The sequence below is a fragment of the Kogia breviceps genome, chromosome 15 (genome assembly GCF_026419965.1).
Source record: "Kogia breviceps isolate mKogBre1 chromosome 15, mKogBre1 haplotype 1, whole genome shotgun sequence".
In the NCBI taxonomy this organism is placed as follows: domain Eukaryota; kingdom Metazoa; phylum Chordata; class Mammalia; order Artiodactyla; family Physeteridae; genus Kogia; species Kogia breviceps.
The window spans coordinates 17244186-17267032 of NC_081324.1; the positions used below are offsets into that span (position 1 = coordinate 17244186).

The following is a 22847-nucleotide window of genomic DNA, read 5'->3' on the forward strand; positions in this document are numbered from 1 at the left end:
AAGCTCAATATAGTAACAAGTTAAGCATATTTGTTAAATAACAATAATAGGAAATATACACATATGCAAATATACACACAAACTTAAAGTACGCAAACATACATGGATACACATTTACATTACATCTACTATACACAAGGTAAATATTCTCTCATTTTATTCTCCCAGAAACACTATAAAACGGGAACTATTATTACCTTTATTTTACAGATGAGTAAATTGAGAGACTTGCCATAGATCACAGTGCTATCAAATGGTTGATCTCAAAGATTTTTTTCTTTTTTGATGTGGACCATTTTTAAAGTCTTTATTGAATTTGTCACAATACCGCTTCTGCTTTAGGTTTGGTTCCTCAGCCACGAAGCATGTGGGATCCCAGCTCCCCGACCAGGGATGGAACCCACACCCCCTGCATTGGAAGGTGAAGTCTTAACCACTGGACCACCAGGGAAGGCCCTCAAATGGTTGATCTTAAATTCAAACCAAGGAGTCTGATTCCAGAGCCCAAGACAAACTCTGTATATAGTTGACCTTGAACAACACAGGTTTGAACTGCGCGGGTCCACATACACACAGATTTTTTTTTCAACAGTAAATACTACAGTACCACAAAATCCACAGTCGTTTGAATCCAAGGATGGGAAATGTCAGATATGGAGGAAACATGGGAATGGAGGGCTGCCTTTAAGTTATACACGGTTTTTCAACTCTGCAGAAGGTGAGTGCCCTAACCCTCACATCGTTCAAGGGTCAACTGTATTTAGTTTGTAGGGTGGACCAAACCAGCAAACATGAAACAGTGCTGTTCAGCAGACAGGATAAAACAAAAAGGAAAACAAAAGTAAGATACAAAATTATACATGTGATATGACAGCAATTCTGTTTTTAAAAATGCACGCAAATGAGACTAAAGAGAAATATGCCAAAATTCACCACTAAGTAATGGGATTTGAGTTCGTCTTTCTTCTCTAACACTTTTGTGCTTTCAAAATTTGACAAAAAAGTAAGAAACTCTTTTACAATCAGACGAGAAAAAGAAATGTTAAACACAAAAGCAAAGAAGTTTGACACTCTTCAAGAATGCTTCCTCGTCAAAATTGCCTATGTAGTACCAGATAAAACCAGGACTATAAATGAGAGATAGCTGAAGATTATGGCTACTCGCACCAAAAAGACCTAGCAACACTCCCTCCTGCATCACAGCACAAGCAAAAATATATATATATAGTCCGATTTCAAAAAGGACTATTTAAAAACAAAAATGAAAAAAGCTTCATGAAGAAAAAAATAGTAGAAATATTATATAGCACAATTAGGAATGTAAAGAAAGGTTTTAATCACTGATAGATGATGACTCAGGATAGTAAAACTAGAATAAGCTGTGTTTTTTAAAAGTCCAAACTAATAAACATTTAGTTACATACTTTAAAATTTCCCAGGGAAAACCATAAGATTCTGCGTATAAATCTTATATATCATGGCCTATACCTTTAAGATAAACATTACTTGTTCTGTATTACGCCACATACATAAAATTTCTGAACCCTGAAATTTTAAATGTTCTCTCTAGAACTTAAAACTGTCATTTCAATTACCTCCTTCTATTAACTGCCCTGTATGGTTTTTCTGCTCTTCAAATAGAAGAGAATTGTATCTTTTTCCACTGTTTCTGAACTTGAGACAAAAATGGTTCCTTGATCTTACAATTTGCCTCATGAATTATATAGAAATCACTTACTTGTCTGGTCTCTGCATGCCTGTCCTAATCTGTATACTGTCATCAACCACATTCCTCTAAAGATCAGTGAACTACTCTACAAGTATTCCAGATAGTACAACAAATAAGAGGACATCTAAATACGTTTTTGTTGATAATGATAAGAACACTTATAAAAAGCAGTGGTGAGAAATAAAAGTAGCAAACGTTTGACATCTCAGGGGTTTTTTCCTCATATAAAAGATTTTTTTTTTAGGAAGTGAAATATACTCATTTCATTTTCTAGTCTCTCTCAACATTTTTCTTACCGGTATCCATTTGCCAGACATACACGGAGCCGTCTGAACATCCCACTACTAGGTAATCGTCAGAAGGCCTCCACTTGATTACTTGAATGGGGAAAAGATGACGAGATGCCAGCATAATGCATTTTTTCTCTCGCAAACTTAGGAGTCCTACTGAGTGGTCACTGGCTACAGAGCAGATGCAGTGCTGCACTCTTGCCTGAAAAGAAGAATAAATCTTAATTACACTTAGTTTAAATTCAGAAGAAAATGGATCTTGTCCTCAATTAAATCAAAATTAATTACACATTCACTGCTGCTGAAAACACTAACCACGACATTAGGATGTGTTGACAATTTTCTTCTTTTATATTATACATAAAACGCCTAGTTCAATCATCACAACACTTTGAAAAATACTGAATTAACACTAAAGAAGAGAAAGATGCCTAGGAAAATCTGCTGTTCAAATTTGAAGATGACCTTACTAAAATAATTGCTATATATGAACAGGCAAAGCTGGAAAAAAATTGACCTGTTATTATGTGTTCCCTTCCCACTGTCTGAACTTCCCTTTGCTAACAGCAAGAGCTGCTTTCTGCAGTGCTTCTTTCTGTTTGTGACTCCATCATTTAGACCCATGCTCTTCCCTGCTCCTTTGCTCAAAAACAATACCCTCAAGGTCCCTCATTTCTTAAGAGCCACCGATAGTTTGTATTACCTGTAGACGTGTTTCACAGCTTCTGTCTCTAATGCCAGCAGGAACACCACCTCAACTAACATACAAGAACCCGTTAAACATCCTGCTCTGTACTTCCTGCTCATCTCTAGTTTGCGCCCTTCCATTCCTTTTTAGAACAAGATGGAATATAACAGAAATAATTAAAGATGGTAAAGATTTTCACTAGCATCAGAGAACTGAATCCATAACCTAGAAAATTAAAAATTAACGTCTTTATAGGTTTGGAAGACAATTTACACGCAACTTAAAACTTTGTAGTGATTTATTAGATTATGCTTCCGGTTCACACTGAGGTGAAACCATATGAAAACAGTCATCTGAAACTCCTTATTGTGTATATTGTGGCTATTTACTGAGGATGAGGCCCATGGTACCACATACATATTATCCCTTCTGTGGGATCCAGAGGAGAAACTTCTCAAATGTCACCCAGCTGGGCTTTGCCTAAGCAGACGTCTTTTAGCTAAAGAACAATATCTCTCCCTGACTGGTCCATCTCAATGGGAAATGTTGACAGGTATCATATGAAAAAGAGTGGGACGGGGCGGGGGGTGCGTGTGTGTGTGACCACATGTGCATGGGAAACACGTTACAGTTGTTTTTATCCACAGAACTTCTAAGAAACTTTAACATGCTAACATGAACATAATTTCATGTGACCATCATTCTTTTTTTTTGTAACATCTTTATTGGCATATAATTGCTTTACAATGGTGTGTTAGTTGCTGCTGTATAACAAAGTGTATCAGCTACATATACATATATCCCCATATCCCCTCCCTCTTGCATCTCCCTCCCACCCTCCCTATCCCATCCCTCTAGGTGGTCACAAAGCACCGAGCTGATCTCCTTGTGCTATGTGGCTGCTTCCCACTAGCTATCTATTTTACATTTGGTAGTGTATATATGTCCATGCCACTCTCTCACTTTGTCCCAGCTTACCCTTTCCCCCTCCATGTCCTCAAGTCCATTCTCTACATCTGCGTCTTTATTCCTGTCTAGGGGCAGGACATGAATAAAGACCGTCATAATCTTATAAGATGTAGTTTTTGAGGAACAGACTTTGGGGAAAGCTGCTACAATGGATTCCCTTCAATGTTCTGGATACTAAGAAACTTAGGACTGAATTTTCTATCCATGACAGTGGGGTGTGTGGGCATACATTTCTGAATGTGGACTCTAGGTGGTCTCGTCTACTTTTTCTTTCATTTTCTCTTCACCATGATTTAGCTTTATTTTTATCTAACTGAATAATGTTTATTTTTGTAAATAACCTAAAATCAATTTTTGAATGAAGCAGAGCATTAATTTTTAAAAAGAGAGTCAGATTTAACTATTTACTTTGTTCTTAAATTCAGGTGTTTTAATCTTTGGTTCTGTTAGCTTTACTTGTACTTTTTCTTTCATAATGATTTAAAAACTATAATGAGCATAGTAGGGATTTATTAATTTTAAAAGTTAAGGGGCTTCCCTGGTGGCACAGTGGTTGAGAATCTGCCTGCCAATGCAGGGGACATGGGTTCGAGCCCTGGTCTAGGAAGATCCCACATGCCGCAGAGCAACTGGGCCCGTGAGCCACAATTACTGAGCCTGCGCGTCTTGGAGCCTGTGCTCCGTAACAAGAGAGGCCGCGACAGTGAGAGGCCCGCGCACCGCGATGAAGAGTGGCCCCCACATGCCACAACTAGAGAAAGCCCTCGCACAGAAACGAAGACCCAACACAGCCATAAATTAAATGAATAAATAAATTTTTTTTTTAAAGTTAAGAAAACTAAGTTCAGGAAGATCATGTTATAAACTGTTACTAGAACAATATATAGAATTTTCTTAAGCATTTGTTAAGCTTATTTATTTCATGCTCCCTGATAAGCATTCAATGGAAACATAAAACATGATTTCTTTCTTTAAAAAGACATTAAGGACTGAGGCGTAGCTGACTATGGCATGCAAAACTTTGCTTTGTAATTAAGCAAGAAGTCAAAATAAAGTGGAAAACTACAAAAATATCATTTAAATATAGGTAATGTTAGAATAAAACGTGGCAGAAATATAACATGGTGCCTTTATTTTCAGTTATTATACTTCACACCACATAAAATATTTCTGAGTGGGCTTCCCTGGTGGTGCAGTGGTTAAGAACCTGCCTGCCAGTGCAGGGGACACGGGTTCAAGCCCTGGTCCGGGAAGATCCCACATGCCGCGGAGCAACTAAGCCCATGCCACGCGCCACAACTATTGAGGCTGCACTCTAGAGCCTGAGAGCCACAACTACTGATCCCGCGTGCCACAACTACTGAAGCCCACGTGCCTAGAGCCCTTGTTGCTCTTCTCTTGTTGCTCCACAACAAGAGAAGCCTGCGCACCTCTATGAAGAGTAGCCCACGCACTCTCGCTGCAACGAGAGAAAGCCCGTGTGCAGCAACAGACCCAACACAGCCTAAAATAAATAAATATTAAAACAAATAAATACATTAAAATATTTTTGAGTTTCACCAGATGTACGTTGCTAAGCAAAGATAATAGTTTAATACAATGGAAGCTTTGCGTTTATACAGATAATCATTAATACTGACTTTGTATTTATCATATATATCCATCATTCAATTTACAAAAAAGGATAATTGCTACATTAATGGTTAACTATTTTCTATTTTCCAACACCAATCTGCCAAAAAATGGTCATTTTATTTATTTTTTCTCATCAGAGAAAATAAATCTAACAGTAATCTTTTTCTCTGTGTATGAGTCACTAAAAAGAATGAGCCCTAAATGGCATTACTTTTCACCTATTCACATCCTTTAATCAGGCACTGATCTGCCACAGTACTCACACCTGTCACTACTTTTGGTTCTGCTACTATGACTCACAAGCTCTCTGAAATCTTTAAAATGAGCTAATCCTTAATTAATGCCGTAGACCTAACTAGCCGACCTGCCAGTCCCCAAGTTGACAATTATTTCATTAATGTTCACGTAATTCTTGTCATTCCTTTTCATAGAGAAAACAAGGCATGAGTCAGGGTGAAGTTTGTTTGTTTTTAAAAGGTGATTTTTTTTACCAATCTTCTTTACTATATTTGGTGTTTTTCAAATTATGTTCTGCTGGTAGATCTCAACATCTGAGGTGACAACAAAACTACTGAGAAGCACTGACCCACGCATTCTCTCTCTGCCAAATATCTCCTACTGCAGTTTACAACCTACCAGAGAGAGGACTGCAGACTTAAGCAAACAAAAAAGGCTTCCCTATTCCCACGAGGAACTTGACCTCCGGCATCAACTCGTAAGTTTCACCGTCAGAACTTTCACCCTTGCCATTTATATGTCGGTGGATAATTTTTTAAATTTAAAGAAAATGCGACCCATCCTTATAAAAAGATTTAAAAGCTCTACTTCATGTTATCACTCTTATTAGTAAAAACGAAGAACATACAAAGCTAATATTAAATAATATTATAGGGTGTATTTTTGAAAGTTGATTATGGGACGTAATTTTCTGAAGGAAAAAATGACTGAATTCCAAAAATTCTAGCTTTTCAGTCCCACATGATGCGTCCTCTTCTAACACATATATTTACATCAATATCTTTTAAAGAATAGTTCTGTTCTTAATTTGTATAGTGCAATAATGATGAAAACTGACAAATGACACGCCTCATCCGCAAAAAAATGTTTGGTCCCAAACAAAAATGTTATACTTTCCATGTAAATGAAAATAAGCATCTGAAGAGTTAAGTCTAGCTTTACTGTAATGAGCAACAGTCTGGAAATAACCAAAATAATCAAGACTGAAAACAAACAAAAAAAAATCAATATTACTAAGTCCAAGAAAGCACAGTTATTAGAGGTACTTAACTCACAAGAAAAGATGGTTCTCTGCTTTTTAAATATGGATTTAAATAAATCTAATTTTTCTTCTTTCAAGAAACTGCTAATCCAACTCATGTGAAGAAAACTGGCCTAGTGGAAATGGCCCAAATACAGTAAATCCTCATTAATTTTGATTCCCCTAATTAATTCTGAGTTGATGGTTACCTTCACAGGCTCTGTGAAAACAAATTAATGGTATAAACAAAGCAAATGTCTAGCCTATTTAAATGTTAAAGGGAAAAAGACCATTCTCAAGCACCACTTTGGTATTAATTTTAATTCAAACAATGAACAGAGTAATGATAAATAATTCTGAGCTACCTGTTAAATGAAAGCACTTAAAAGATTTGCTGAAACACAATTAACTTGGTTTCTCCTCATCTGCGCTCAAAACTATTGAAGCACTTCTTAAAGAATATTAGATAACACCAATCTCTCTTTGATTTAGACACAGCTTCCTCACAAATGAGTTGAATTAAGCATAATTCTTTTATTATTAAATTATTAAATTCTAGACATCTTGGTTACTGAACACTTACTTCACCTACAATGACTGATTCTATAATTTGATTAATTCCATTCTACTTCGCTTTCTTCCATTTCAACCTGAAAAAGTCACCTAAACATGACTTAACGTCGAGGATATTTTTATAAGACATTTAAATTGTGTAATTAGAATAATAATACAAGAACTAAAAAATGTGAACCTCATATCTTTAACTAAATTATCTGAAAAGTATTTATGTTCCAAACTTGTTCAATCACACACTTATTCATCTAAAAAACTCTGTAATGTATTCTCACTATATGTATATTTATTTATACATTGTATATGTACTTTGTGCCAATATATCATGTACATTGTAAAATATGCACAGAATATATACTTTAAAAGGATGACTCAGTTTAAACAAATTTATGATAAAATGAAATATTTTCTTAAATGTCTTGCTAATGTTAATAACTTTATATTAGCATTAGCAGATACCTCAAAGCACGGTATCTTTAGAAAGTTTTCATCGTTAACAATAGTAGATGTAAACACATATTTTATATAATCATGAATTTTGTGGCTGCCTTCTTGCCAGATTGATCAAATGATCATTGTTTGAACCTCGTTATGTGGTTAATGAAAAGATATTTCATTTTCATCAGAAAGACTTCCATCACTATTTTCTCTGCCCATTTTGTGATGGTTAGGTTAAGACCTGTACAGTACAATCTGCAACTCTCCTAAGCAAACGTATTTTCATTGGAAGCACACCTGGTGAGGGCACTGAGGTCGCCCTCCTGGAGGTGGCAGGCCCACTCTTGGCCCAGGTGATATGTGCCCATCTGATGTATGAAGCAAGTGAGGCACCAATGTCCTTCCATCTAGTAAATGTTCATAAGCTCAATGTGTTAAGGTTTAAAAAAAAAAAGAAAGAAGAGCTTTACTATTTTATTCCCATGCCCTAATTAACTGTCTCACAGATTCCACATTAACACCCACTGCTATCAACTGACTTAAAGCGTGTAACATACATACACCATTAAAACAAATTTTGTTGTTGTTATGGAACAGAACTTGTACAGCATGGATCGAGCATCTGATCAACTTGGTCAGTACTTTACAGGTGAAAATTATTCAAAATCATGTTCCAAACACTGTATTAGTTCTTCCCTAGAAGGAAAATGCACCAATGCTATCAAAAGGTAATTAAAAGCAGGAGCTAACAAAAAGCAACAGAATATTTAACCATATTTAATATTTACTTTGATTTGGTGAAAAAATTAATTGGGGCAGGGAAAGTGAGGAAGATACCAGATCAAAACAAATATATTCCAAGACCAATTATTATTTTTCAAGTAACTCTGATCCTCAACCAAGTAAGCACTCACTGAATTTGCCAGTAAATAATCCTCACGGTACATTAGTGCTGAGCAGGGGAATGCCACAAGCTATAACAAGATCTGACAGAGTCAGAATGTACCACCTAGGTCATCCAGCCTGAGCGTACACATTTTACAAGACTTCATTTTAAACCATTCCCAGAAACCTCTTATGTAACCTGTTCCTAAGCATCTGCCATGAATTATAGAAACTAGAGGCAGCTAGTTTATTCCACACACTAGCTCTCTGGGGAGATGATTCTGCTTTCCAACAGTTCCCAGTGTAAATTATATATATATTTTTTTTTTTCTACTTTTGCCAATTTGTTTTCTAAACTAAATTATTCTTTTCTTCACATCATTCCAGGAGCAATCTCCTGCCCAAAACAATGTTTCTCTTTGAATATTCTCTAAATCTATGAACACTATTGTCTCTCCTTTTAAATATGCCCATCATTAGACAAGCTATAAATGACCAGCTTCTTTCACTCATAAATCAATCCTACTATTCTCTTAATCATTATTTCTAGACTTCCCAGAACTCCTTCTCTGGAACATAAATATGCAGTTAAGATGCAACATTTATCGCTTTTAGATATTCTACCTGAAGGAGAAAAAAGAGCCTACAAATGTTAATGCCGTGTCCACACTTTCACAAAACTAGATAAAAAAAAAACTTTTTTTTTTTCAGAAATCCATAGCTCATCCTTCTTTTAAAAAGAAGTGGGTGGGGCGGGGTAGACAGCTGTTTCTTTAATAGCTATTTTAGAAAATAAGACCATGTGGTCCAACCAAAACACTAACCATCTATTAGAATAGTTACGTTCTACATACATTTAAGACTTTTAGGGACCAGTTTTAATATCTTCGTCCATTCACTACATATAAAAGATAACAGTGAAGAAATAGCGGGCTAGTCAGGACTCCATCTTTCTTCAACTGCTTCCTTATTAATAAAGCAGCAAATAAATATGAAGAATTTAGTGTAAGATTAAGAAGACATTGCCTATCAAAGAAATTTTTTTTTTTTTTTTTTTTTTTGTGGGTCTCTCACCGCTGTGGCCTCTCCTGTTGCGGAGCACAGGCTCCGGATGCGCAGGCTCAGCGGCCATGGCTCACGGGCCCAGCCGCTCCGCGGCATGTGGGATCTTCCCAGGCCGGGGCACGAACCCGCATCCCCTGCATCGGCAGGCGGACTCTCAACCACTGCGCCACCAGGGAAGCCCCGAAAATTTTACTTAATAAATGATGTTGATATAATGTTACTTTAGAGAAAAACATGATTTTTATTCTTTCCTCACCCCACATGCATAAATAAATTTCAGATAAAGTATTTGATGTTTGTTTTAATCCAGCCATTGCTTTTTAATCAAATTTCACCAAATTTCTGGGGGAGGGGGTAAGATCCCAGGATTCAAAAATATGAAAGAAGCTAAATAGGAAAAGATAAATTAGATTACATAGAAATGTAAATTATCCGTAGGTTAAAAGAAATCAAAGTAAATAATAAACCAGAAGAAAATGTCAACAATAATAGAAAGCACATAAGCTTAATATTTCAATTAAGTTAAGCACTCATACAAGCACTAATACCCCCAACAGAAACAAATGAGCAAAGGACAATCTATGTCTCAAATGAAAAAAAAAAAAAAAACTCACTAAAATCCTAACAGAAAAACTTCATTACCTCTAGTAATCAAAGTGCAAATTCGAACAATACATATTCTTTCCACCTATCAATTTAGCCAAAGACTGTAGAAATTATATAATACGAAACAACTAATGTTTATTGGGTTCTTACTCTATGTTAGATATTATTCTAAATACTTGGCAGTAATCCATCATAGTCTCACAACAACCCTTTGAAGTAGATACTATTATTATTTCCATCTTACAGATGTGGAAACTGAGGCATGGAAGTAAATAAAAACATCTTGTGTTGGCAAGGGACAATGAAATAGGCACTGAGGGTAGAAAATAATTAGGTAATCAATCTCAATAGACTTAAAAATGTTGTGGCTTCCCTAGTGGTACAGTGGTTGAGAGTCCGCCTGCCGATGCAGGGGACACGGGTTCGTACCCTGGTCCAGGAAGATCCCACATGCTGCGGAGCGGCTAGGCCCGTGAGCCATGGCCGCTGAGCCTGCGCGTCCGGAGCCTGTGCTCTGCAATGCGAGAGGCCACAACAGTGAGGCCCGCGTACCGCAAAAAAAGAAAAAAAAAATGTTAATAACCTATTACCCCAAAATTCTGAGGTTCTAATCCAAAAAATATTCATGGAATCTATCCAAGGAAATAATCATAAATGAAAACAAATTTTACAAAGATATTCAATATTATTTACAGTAGTTCAAACTGGGAACAATCTACACATCCAAAGGAGGAGAATTGCTAAGTCAATATTGTATGCTCACATTATGTAATGTTATATAATTACTAAAAATTACTTTCACAAATAAGAATAACTTGAGAAAGCATTTGTTAAAATATTAAATGAAGATGTAATGTGCATAGATAACTATACAATATAACCACAAGTGCATAGTAGGTGAATTTTACAAGGCTAGAGGAAAAAATATCAAAATGTTAACTGTGTTTCTCTTTTATGTAGGATAACAGGTGACCTTTTTACCTTCTTAGCTACCTCTGTTTTCAAAAAATTTTTAACTGTGTATATGTTAAATTTATAAAATTGCAGTTAAATCTTACATCATATTCTTAAAAGCAAGTAATGTGTGACAAGTAAAAGAAGGTGAAAGGGGGCTAAAACTAAGAAAATCCAAACCTAAATAATCAAAGATGAAAAACTAAAACATAAATTACCAAAGAACTGAGCCATGCACAATTCTCTAAAGAAAAATTTGAAATACAGGAATTGAAAAGAATGGCTGTGTTTTGTTCTACAAATTGAAAGATACTAAATAAATCAGGCATTTAAAATTAAGTATGCATCAAAATCATATTGACTTATGTAAATCAGTAATAAAAAATATATAGTCCAAGTTGGAGAAATGCAACTATTTTTAAATACACAATTACACCTAGTAGGAGGTGGTATGCTTGGTGGTCAAGTTCAGGCCCTCAGGTTGGACTATTTAGGATCAAATTCCAGCTCTGCCACTTGCTAACTGTGTGACTTGAGCAAGTTACTTAACGTCTCTGAGCCTCATCTCTCTGTACAATGAGGTTAACAGCAATTACTAGGCCTCACAGAATCACTGGGTGAATTAAATGAAATATAAGTAAAGAAATCAGCACAGTGACTAATACATCATGCATACAAAAGATGGTAGTTAGTATTCTCTTTACCATTATTAGTATTATGTCATTATATACCATAAATTCTATTTTTTATAATGTAGTTGTATCAGTTTCTGAGGGAGTTGCCAACGTTTAGGTATTCACCAGGAAATACAGAGACATTCATAATTTTTCTATTAGGTTAGTTTCCCCTTTTCAATGTTTTCTTCTCATATTAATAGCTCTGCTTTAATTTAATCTGAATAGTTCCACCTACATGATCATTACCATAACTCACATATTACCTTAAAATCACATTAATGAAGTTTTCAGCACTTTTTAACAATTTGAGTCAATAAAAGCTCTCAATCCAACAACTCAATGACCACCTTCCACTGTTCCCTGAATATTTCCTCACACATCTTTTTCCATTGAATTTACTTGATAATTTTTGACTTCATGCCTTTAAAACATTCAAGTGCTTTCTTTAATTTCAGTTACATACTAATGGGTTTTAGAGACTGAGATAGTCAAATCTGCAGACTCTGAAGATAGTCTAAGATTTTTTTTAAAGAACTCAAAAGTGCTACCCTTTTACCCTCTCCCCACAGCAGTCAGCTGTCTCCCCAGTTATTGTCCACCCCACACCCAAACCTCGGCTGCACACGTTCAGGGACTAACATCTTCCATCACAAAGGGTCTCACTTCTCAGCATGCACTGAATTACGACTCCCAGTGGCTGCTGGTCCCACACTTATACTTCTAGCTCCTACTTTGAACTTGAATGGCCCCATCCACCTGACCTAGTAACTCTCAATCTGCCTGCTTGGCTTCAACCTATTTATTCCGCTCATACCAGTATCCTTACAAGAAATAAACACTGAATTTACAATTACCTCTGACATAACTATGGAATATCTTTTTTTCCTTTCTCATGGAAACAAACGGGTTGATACTGTCCCCATTTTTCTATCCAGACATTTTCTAACTGAAAGAGTCTGTGTATCTTTCCTAGAGATAAATTACTAGAATATATATGCTAAAAATACCTCTTCGTTTACAAAGGATGCTGGCTTGCTTTTTAAGTCTATATCAAAGAACACAAGAGAAACCTAACCCCCACTATTATACACCCAGCTCTTGAAGGCACCTGGAAAATGGTCGGAACTCAGGTATATGTTGCATCTAATTGAACAGTCACCTTAAAAAGTCATTCATTTTTTTCTAACAATTTCTGTCATCTTAAAATAAATTTTAACTCATTTTAAAATTGCTTTATGATTAAGTTACTGAAGAAAAATTGTCTTTGCTCTGTGCCATACTAATTGCTCTGTGCAATACCAGCCACTGAGTCAATTTAATCAACCACTTCATTTACAATGCTTAGCACCAAATCACTTCTGACTATTACTAAAAATAAATTTCATACCCAATATAATCTTTGCTACCAAGAATATGACTAAAGATCTAAAGAAACTTCTCCGAACAGAGGAATAGCTAAGTTTCTGCAGGAGGCGGGGGGGGATAAATTACGGGTTTGGGATTAACATATACACACTATTATATATAAAATAAACAACAAGGACCTACTCTATATATAGCACAGGGAGCTATACTCAAAATCTTGTAATAACCTATAATGGGAAAGAATCTGAAAAAAATATATACATATATATGTACGTATGTGTGTTTGTATATATATATATATATATATATATATATATATATATATACACACATATATATTTTAAAAACTGGGGACTTCCCTGGTGGTGCAATGGTTAAGAATCCACCTGCCAAAGCAGGAGACACAGGCTCGAGCCCTAGTCTGGGAAGATTCCATATGTCACGGAGCAACTTAGCCCATGCGCCACAACTACTGAGCCTACGCTCTAGAGCCCATGAGCCACAACTACTGAAGCCCGCGCACCTAGAGCCCGTGCTGAGCAAAAAGAGAAGCCACCGCAATGAGAAGCCTGCGCACCGCAATGAAGAGCAGCCCCTGCTCACCGCAACTAAAGAAAGCCCACACTTAGCAACGAAGACCCAATGCAGCCAAACAAATAAATAAATAAATTTATTTTTTTTTAAATGAGTCACTTTGCTATACACCTGAAACTAATACAACATTGTAAATCAACTATACTTCAATAAACCAACCTCATAAGGCAAAAAAAAGGTAATAAATAAATGAATTTCTAAAATGTTTGACACAATATTAGCACAGCCAGAATAGGGATGCAATCTGTCTCATTAGTGTTGAAGGGATCCTCACTGACTGTCTCTTGGTATATTATTGATTCTCTTAGCTTCCTACACAAGAGACAGGGTGTACTATGATATTTGAATATATAGACACTATCCATAATAGGAAAAATTAATTTTTTATCTTGAATAAAATATGACAGTAGTAAAAATTTGGAAAACATGCAGCAATCAGAATGGATAACCAATACAGCCTTGGTATATTTAGCATTCATGCTTTCAAAATGAGAATGAGTGCTATACGCTTATACATACTCTTCATACAGCTACTTATAAGTCTAGAAAGTTATCTATATTTGAAAGATTATAAACAGGATGATGAAGAATTATGAAGGTAAACAGGTGATACAAACCTATTCCTAAGCTTTTGAAGGACAATTTGGTAATATGTATTCAAAAGAGTTTAAAAATTAATATGCCCTTTTATAAAGCAATTTCACATTTAAGAATTTATCCTAAGAATCATTCCAGATGTGCAAAATTATTTAGTTATCTTAATTCTCAACCCCCACTGTTGATAAGAGAAAAAAAAATTAGAAAGTAAAATTCTGAAATTTCTGATAAAATTAAATAAATGACAGACTATCATTAAAAATGTTGGAATACACTTAGACCATCTTTAGAAAATATCTATATTTTCCATAACAATGTGTTATGTAATTTTTTTAATAAAAATTAATTTCAAAATGATGCTGAATATATAAAACATATGCAAGTAGTCTCAAAATCTAAGAGAACTAAGTGTTATGGGAAAAAAGAATATTACAGAACATTACGTACACTGTGATATATTTTAGAAAAAGATTAGTTCTCCTTTCTGCTTTCGCTTCCTTTACATCACCAAAGTTTACCCTGGCTTCAGAGACTATGCCATAATTCTAGACATTGCTTTTTAAAGGTAACATCCAATTAAACTGGTAACACAAGTCCAAATTCAAAAAGGTAAGATAAGAGCTAATTCAGGAAGAAGCTTAGGTACTTTTTCAGAAAGAAAGGACAGTATATTAAAAAGAAATCCTAATTTGTTAATTGTTCTTACTGAGCGAACATTACACACTAGCAAACATACAGTCACATATACCATACATATTATCATATCTGCCGCAAGAGCTAGGGATTTAACATTGTCAAGTGAAGGAACAAACAGGTTAGGTTCCTGATATTCCCACTTTCACGAACCCATGCTGCCCCCTTCTGGAAAATTTTGGAGGCATGTGACAATACAAGTTTAATAAGATACAATGAAAAGTAATCATTTTTAAGTAATCTGTTAGAGAACTTAGCCTATGTGTTCACGCTGAGAAACATATATATTATATATGCTCCAAAATTTATTTTGAAACATTTTCGAAAAATTCTGTTCTGAATAAAATTCTAGCAGCAGCAAAAAGCTGTGATAATCTAATCATCCATGCCAATGGCAGAGGGAAGTAATATTAGATATATATTTACTAAAAGTAAATAAAACACAACACTTTAAAAAGTCACATTTTTTGTTCCCTTCAATACTCATTCCCGTCACTCTCAAAAGCAAACAGAATCTGAATTTGGTATTTGTCTTTCCAATTCAATTTTAATAATTTTACTACCAGCAGCCTTAAAAATACCTGCCCTCCCTTTCAGCTGCTCTCTTCCTCAGACTCCACAGGCATTGGGCACACTCTTTTGGCCTCCCCTAGCCTAGAGTTCAGATTTTGGAAATTCACCCAAGCCTACCTCTGACAGTTATTCAAATCTGGAAATCATTCTATCTCTAACCTCTCAGTGTTGCTTAAATGTCTCAGTTATTAGAATAAGATTAAACTAAAATGCTATAGTTCTGAAGTATTAAAACATAGTATAGGGATTTTCCTGGTGACACAGTAGTTAAGACTCCGCACTCCCAATGCAGGAGGCCTGGATTCAATCCCCGGTCAGGGATCAGCCTTGTAACAGACTTACTTACATACTTGCCTGACTCTCCTCCTAAAATATAAGTTTATATTTCTTGGAACACTGAAATGCATTACTTGGCAAATAGTAATACTGCCCCAAAAAACAAAAGAGAGAGAGAGAGAGAGAGAGACACTGGTACTACAACCTCCTACAACATCACCAGTATCAAGTCAAATGAAATCTAGCACTGGCAGAACATGGCAGATAACATACATTACCAGGAAGATTAAGTAAGTAGAAAGGCCAAGGAAGATTTTCTGAGCTTTGAAATGAGACTCCTTGGGAACACCGGATCAGATACAGAAGTCAAATGCTTTTCATTTCAGTAAGACCATAACTGGTGATGCTGAAGGGATTATGATAAGCATGAAATATGTGTGCAAGAAGACAGTGTGTCGGTGTGTTTGTGTATGTGTGTGCACACACAAGTGTGTGTGGGCATAGTGATGACGCCAACAGAAGTGGCTAATTACATGAACAAGTTCATGATAAACAAACAGTAAAAGAAATTACGGGTCTGTTATTCATCCATCCTAAGTTCTCCTAAAATCTCCTATTTCTAAAATTATTAGGCTGTTTATATTTGACATCATGGCCTAACCTACACGCCCATCACTAAGAAAGCAATCTGCTTTTACAAAGGTATGTACAAAATTTTCCAAAGTCATTTTCAGTGCCTGTTATACTTTCTCTTGTCACAATAATTGTTTATTTAAATGAACTCTAGGGAATTTCCTGGCAGTCCAGTGGTTAGGACTCAGTGCTTTCACTGCCGGGGCCCAGGTTTGACCCTTGGTCAGGGAACTAAGGTCCCACAAGCTGCACAGTGCAGCCACAAAAAAATATCAAAATAAACAAACTCTATTTATAAGGAATGAGAAGTATTTTGCTTTAAACTACCAAAGTATACGTTTACTATCTTTTTGCTCAGATGAAGCTGAAAATAATGAGATTAGAGAATGACTTTGGGGATATTTAAACTACTTTAGAACAAAAAATAGAAACTTCAGTAAACATATTCTAAATTACTACTATATTTCGGGGACAAGCTATGCTATTTAGGAGCTAATAACAGGAAAAAAAAACTATGTGCATCTTCTACGTCTATGTGCCCAATGGTAATAATTGTAACTTTGCCTAAACATCACATTACCACTGTTTAGTTTTTAAATTAAAAGGATTTTTAAATTCTCCTGTCACATTTTAAGTTACTCTGGATTTCATTTATATTAAGCCTGATAGCAACACAACTTGACTCTACCACAGTGAAATAAATTTTCATGATCAACTTACACTGCAGTTTTCAGGCGGAACCAGAAGCTGAGTAATCTCGCCACCATGGACACAGAAGATGTGTTTCATTTCTCCAGAAAAAATGTCCCAAATTATGACCGAAAAATCCACGCCTCCAGATATCAGATATCTTTGATCATAACGAGCTGAGACCTGATGCGGATACAACAAACATGTGACTTTGTTCCGATGACCACGGAGTGTCCTGTGGGGTGGCCAACCTGTGGACGAGGTTTTGGATTTAGCTGCATATTTTATCACTGAAGAGGCTTCTCGTTCTCTAGAACTGCTCTGTACTTCCAGAAATACAGTAGCTACATAGCACATGAGACTACTGAACTCTTGCAGTGTGGCTAGAGTGGATTCATATGTGCTAGGAATGTAAAATACACATGAGATTTCAAAGACTTAGCACCCCAAAAATGTGAAATATCTCATTAGGAATTTTTATATTGATTACAAGTTGAAATGAAAATAGTTTTGCTGTACTAGGTTAAAGAAAATATATTATTAAAATTAATTTCTCCTGCTTCATTTTTACTTTTCTTAATGTGCCTGTTAGAAAATCACCTATATTGTTAACATATATAGTTCTACTGGACAGCATTGTTCTAAAAGATTACCAGTATTACTGATAATATGATAATCACTAGTACACTATATAGGTACCCAATAATAAATGGAATTATTAACATATAACAAAGAGATAAAATTAGATACCTCTTTATTTACAGTCATTACATGGTGTTTATTCCAATAATAGACACTAAGTACAGTTGATCCTTGAACAACAGAGGTTTGAACTGCACAGGTCCACTTATACGCAGATTTTTTTCAATAAATATTTACTATAGTACTACACAGGGGCAGCTGATTGAATCCAAGGATACAGAGGGCCAACTGTAAAGGAACATGCAGATTTTCAACTGTGCAGAGGGTCAGTGCCCCTAACCCCCTGAGTTGTTCAAGGGTCAACTGGCGTGTATTTTATTAACTGCACATTAAATTCTCCCAACTACATTGCACACTAACAGCTACATGGATTCATTGTATTTGTTAAAAACAAAGAGTGTAGACATTGTCAAGTTCATGGTTACAGAGTTCTCAAAACACTTTAGACACTAGGAGATCTTCAGGATACCTCTGCGGAGCATGTGCTCCCCTTGCAGCAGCTGCACTATGGCCGTCTGCGTGGCAGGTACAATAACGATGCTTCCATCTTCACGGCCACAAACGAGTCGCCCGTGGGCTGGTATGTACACACTTGCGGTCACCTTAAGAGGTTCATTACTATTGGGAATGACACTCAGCTGATCTATAATTCCGGCAGGACAAGGATTCAGTTTATCAAATGCCTCTTGCAAACTAACAGAAGTTGTCATTTCCAGCTCTGTGGAGGTTTTGTTTGGTATAAAAGAAAAACATTAAAGCATTTTAGAAAAAATATTAAACATATAAAAATAAACGTGCTTACAGATGATTCAGTAGTATACCAAAGAATAACTGTCATTAACTATAATTCTAAGAAGAAAATGACATATGTACATTATGAATTTGCTATACAGTGGCTGGTATTTAGGTTGTTAAATTTAAAAAATTGAGAAATTACTGCAAGTGATTTACTAGTACCTCCTGTACCTTCCTGTTTATCAGGTGTGTCTGATATGTTCCAAATATTCAATCTTCCAGAAGAATCACCCTGAATCAATAGTTTGTGGAAGTATTCCTTACATCCATAGAAGAACCGAGTAACTGGAGGACAAATTAGCAACTGTAAAAGAAAAAAATTTGTTCAAATACCCTTAGCTATCTTTTTAAACAAAATATTTCACACATTAACATTTTTTCAGATTAGGATGTTAAGTACTTTGCCTCGGTACCAGATTTTAAAAAAAAAAAGGTGCATTTATAGAATGAGTATTCAATAATATTTTAATTAATTTTGTAGCATTGAAACACATATCAACTAATACCCAAATCCAGTACATAGAACACAAATGAAAACTAAATTTATAGTCTTTCTCTAGAATTAATATTTTTATTCTTTTTCTCCACTTTATAAAAACCACAATGCAATTATTTGTCTGCTATTAAGCAATTAATACAAAGATATGCCCCTCTTTACCAAAAAGAAAATTCTCCACTTAAAAGGTCAGAAGGGGAGAACAGGCTAATCTGAGCTTTCTGCCTGCCCATCCCTGATTAGTCTCCAAGAGTAGATGCAAAACTAAACTACCAAGCTTGTACAACTAGAGGACTCTTTTTTTTTTTTAATGAGAATATTTTTCAACTAATGGCATGACACTTGATGACATTTACATAATCCACTTGAACCTAGCCTGATATGTTTGCTATAAACTACTAGGAAAAAAAACCATTCATTAGGGTGTTGTATATACTTTCATTTTTAAAACAAATTATTTTTCTGCTTAAGATCCTGTGTCTTCAGTGAGACCACTTATTTGAAAATACTAAATAGTGGTGGACTCCTAAATTTAAAGCTTAGGTTATTAATATACTAAAACTGGAGCATTAAAGCATAGAAGCTCATCCTAAAAAGCAGTTAAAAATTAGACTTCAGTGTTTAAACATATAGTTAACAAATAATCCGTATTCGGTATCAGGTGTTTCCTAAAAAGCATTATGCTATAGAAATTATGTGCATTAAGCATAGTTAATTACTTGATTTAACTTAAAGCTTGAAAATTACTAAAAGTTTAAATGATAAACAACATGCTTAACTAGGAAAAGTTGCTACAACAGCTGTAATAACCAGTATTTCATATTTCAATGTGTATCTAACACCACACAGTACATATATTTTAATTTAAAAATGTATTAGGGAGCTGATACATAAAGAAACATGGTATGGTTTTTTTTTTTTTTTTTGGCTGTGCCGAGCAGTTTGCAAGATATTAGTTCCCTGACCAGGGATTGAACCCAGGCCCCAACAGTGAAAGTGCTGAGTCCAAACCACTGGACCACCAGGGAAACCCCACCATGTATGTTTTTTATATAAGTCATTATCCCTTGATTTAAATAGAAGTGACTATCTAGTTTGGAGAGCAGTAAGTAGGAGTTTAAGTTAAGAGACTAAAGGACAGGTCATAGAGGATCTTAATTGTACATGGATGTATAAATTCTATATATTCAAAATATTCATGTAAAAATTAATTCCATTCCCCTCGCCATCTCTCCACATAAAGATGGAACAAAATGTTCAGAATGAAAAAGCTGTGGAAACCTAGAACTTAAGTAAAGGAAACTTTATTTCCAAAACCAAAGCTTCTTTCTTAACGCTCAAAGAATAATAGAGAGTTGAAAACCCAGTACTAAGTGCATTTCAACTTTAAATTGATATTAAGTAGGTTCTTAGAAGTCATAATAAATTTGGTTTTTATAGGGAAAAAAATGTCCTTTTTCTATATTTCTAATGCCTAATGATTTAAATCACTACATGATTTTGGGGAGATACAGCAATACCTTGTTCAAATAATAATCAGTCAGCATTATTACATAATTATCTTTGTCCTTCTAAAATTACACCTCTCACTATGTTTATAACTACATGAGTATAAAATCAATTTATACCATCAATATGAATTTTATCAAAAAGTCATTGCCACTTTGTAATCAGTATAAGACCATTTTTATTCCTGAAGAAAAGTGAATGCTGCATTATAGGCATATTATAAGCAAATCTGAAAATTGTGCTTATAATAACTGACCATGTCAAAATGTTTTATAGCATCTAACACACAGCTTTGCATTGTATTGAATCTTTCAAATGCTTAGCTACCAAAGACACCAATAAATATAGTTGTAAAAATTTTTCAACGTAACTACCAATTATAAATGATACCTATAAAATTTTACCTCTTTATCTGTTCGATCCAAGAAACTATGTTGTACCGGAGGAACTAAATTTTCAACTGCTTTCCCCACATCACTGCGGAAGGAATCACTAGCTGGAAGGCAACTGAAAATGAGAAAACTACAACATTCAGTAAAAATACTGACATTAAATGTTTTATAATACCATATGATGACCTTTTTTGACAATGGACAAAATATGGATGTTTTAATTATAGTTAACTTAATATAGGCATGAAATTAAATAATTAATGTTACTAACATACCCTACTTCAAATAAAAACTCCACTTAATTTTTGTGCTTAGAAGTTAAACCTCAATTACAGATCTAACTTAAGTTCTCAAGTTTTTTTACCTAAATTAAATATTTATACTTCCTACATTTTCATACTTTCAGGTTATACCCCAAATTTGGAATCTTTTGCTTTCACTTAAAGTTCTAACTTATTATTTATTGAATACCTGGCAGGTAGTTTGTAAATATAACTTTGCCCATTTTCAGTCCAAATGATGACTTTATCTGCCGAGACAAAGTCACCTCCAGTCCATGTCTGTCCATTTTCACTCGGACCCGAACACAACAGGGAGTAGTCTCCAGCATCAAATACCTACAAGGAATAAGAGATTCGTAATCGTTTTAAAAACCATAAAATAAAATAAGACAATTTAACCACATAAAAACTGAAAACATTTTGCCAGTAACTGTCTGAGAAAGCCATGCTGTTGGGTTGCAACACCATCTACATGTTGTTTTCGTAAGCATTTCCCTGATGATTAATGAAACTGAACACCTTTCTACACATTTACTGGCCACCTGGCTTTCCTCTCTTGTGAAATGTTTTTTTTCGTTTTCCTGTTAGGTTGTCGGTGTTTTTCTTCTTGACCTTTAGAAGTTGGTTTTTATCAATGATAGATGAGTCCCTCATCATAGTGTACACCACAGCTATCTTCTCTCACTCTGTGGGTTGTCCTTTTTTTTTTTTTAATACGTCTTTACTGGAGTATAATTGCTTCACAATACCGTGTTAGTTTCTCTTGCACAACAAAGCAAATCAGCCATATACATACACATGTTCCCATATCCCCTCTCTCTTAAGCCTCCCTCCCTGTGCTATGCTGCTGCTTCCCACCAGCCAACTATTTTACATTCCGTAGTGTATATACATCGATGCTACTCTCACTTCACCCCAGCTTCACCCTCCCACCCCATGTCATCAAGTCCATTCTCTATGTCTACCTCTTTATTCCTGCCCTGCAACTAGGTTCATCAGTACCACTTCTTTTTTTTAGATTCCACATATATGCATTAGCATATGGTATTTGTCTCTCTCTTTCTGACTTACTTCACTCTGTATGATAGACTCTAGGTCCATCCACCTCACTACAAATAACTCAATTTCCTTTCTTTTTATGGCTAAGTAATATTCCATTGTATATACGTGCCACATCTTCTTTATCCATTCATCTGTCAATGGACACTTAGATTGCTTCCAGGTACTGGCTACTGTAAATAGAGCTGCAATGAACATTGTGGTACATGATTCTTTTTGAATTATGGTTTTCTCAGGGTATATGCCCAGCAATGGGATTGCTGGGTCATATGGTAGTTCTATTTTTAGTTTTTTTAAGGAAACGCCATACTATTTTCCACAGTGGTTGTATCAATTTACATTCCCTCCAACAGTGTAGGAGGGTTCCGTTTTCAACACATCCTTTCCAGCATTTACTGTTTCTAGTTTTCTTGATAATGGCCATT

General features: G+C 35.2%; 1 protein-coding gene across 8 annotated transcripts in view; it reads right to left on the reverse strand.

Annotated features, from left to right (window-relative positions):
• The window catches only part of WDR7 (WD repeat domain 7), a 363333-nt gene that overhangs the window by 299074 nt on the left and 41412 nt on the right, over positions 1–22847 (reverse strand). For 5 of the 8 annotated variants that reach the window (XM_059039435.2, XM_067014343.1, XM_059039432.2 and 2 more), the window contains 6 exons: positions 21554–21699; positions 21095–21197; positions 18848–18989; positions 18360–18608; positions 17219–17439; positions 2026–2221 (listed from right to left, as the gene is read on the reverse strand). In XM_059039435.2, coding sequence (XP_058895418.1) covers positions 2026–2221; positions 17219–17439; positions 18360–18608; positions 18848–18989; positions 21095–21197; positions 21554–21699 — 1057 coding nt within the window. The remainder of the gene's footprint in view (positions 1–2025; positions 2222–17218; positions 17440–18359; positions 18609–18847; positions 18990–21094; positions 21198–21553; positions 21700–22847) is intronic. The other 3 variants (XM_059039434.2, XM_059039436.2, XM_067014342.1) reach the window with 1 other exon arrangement.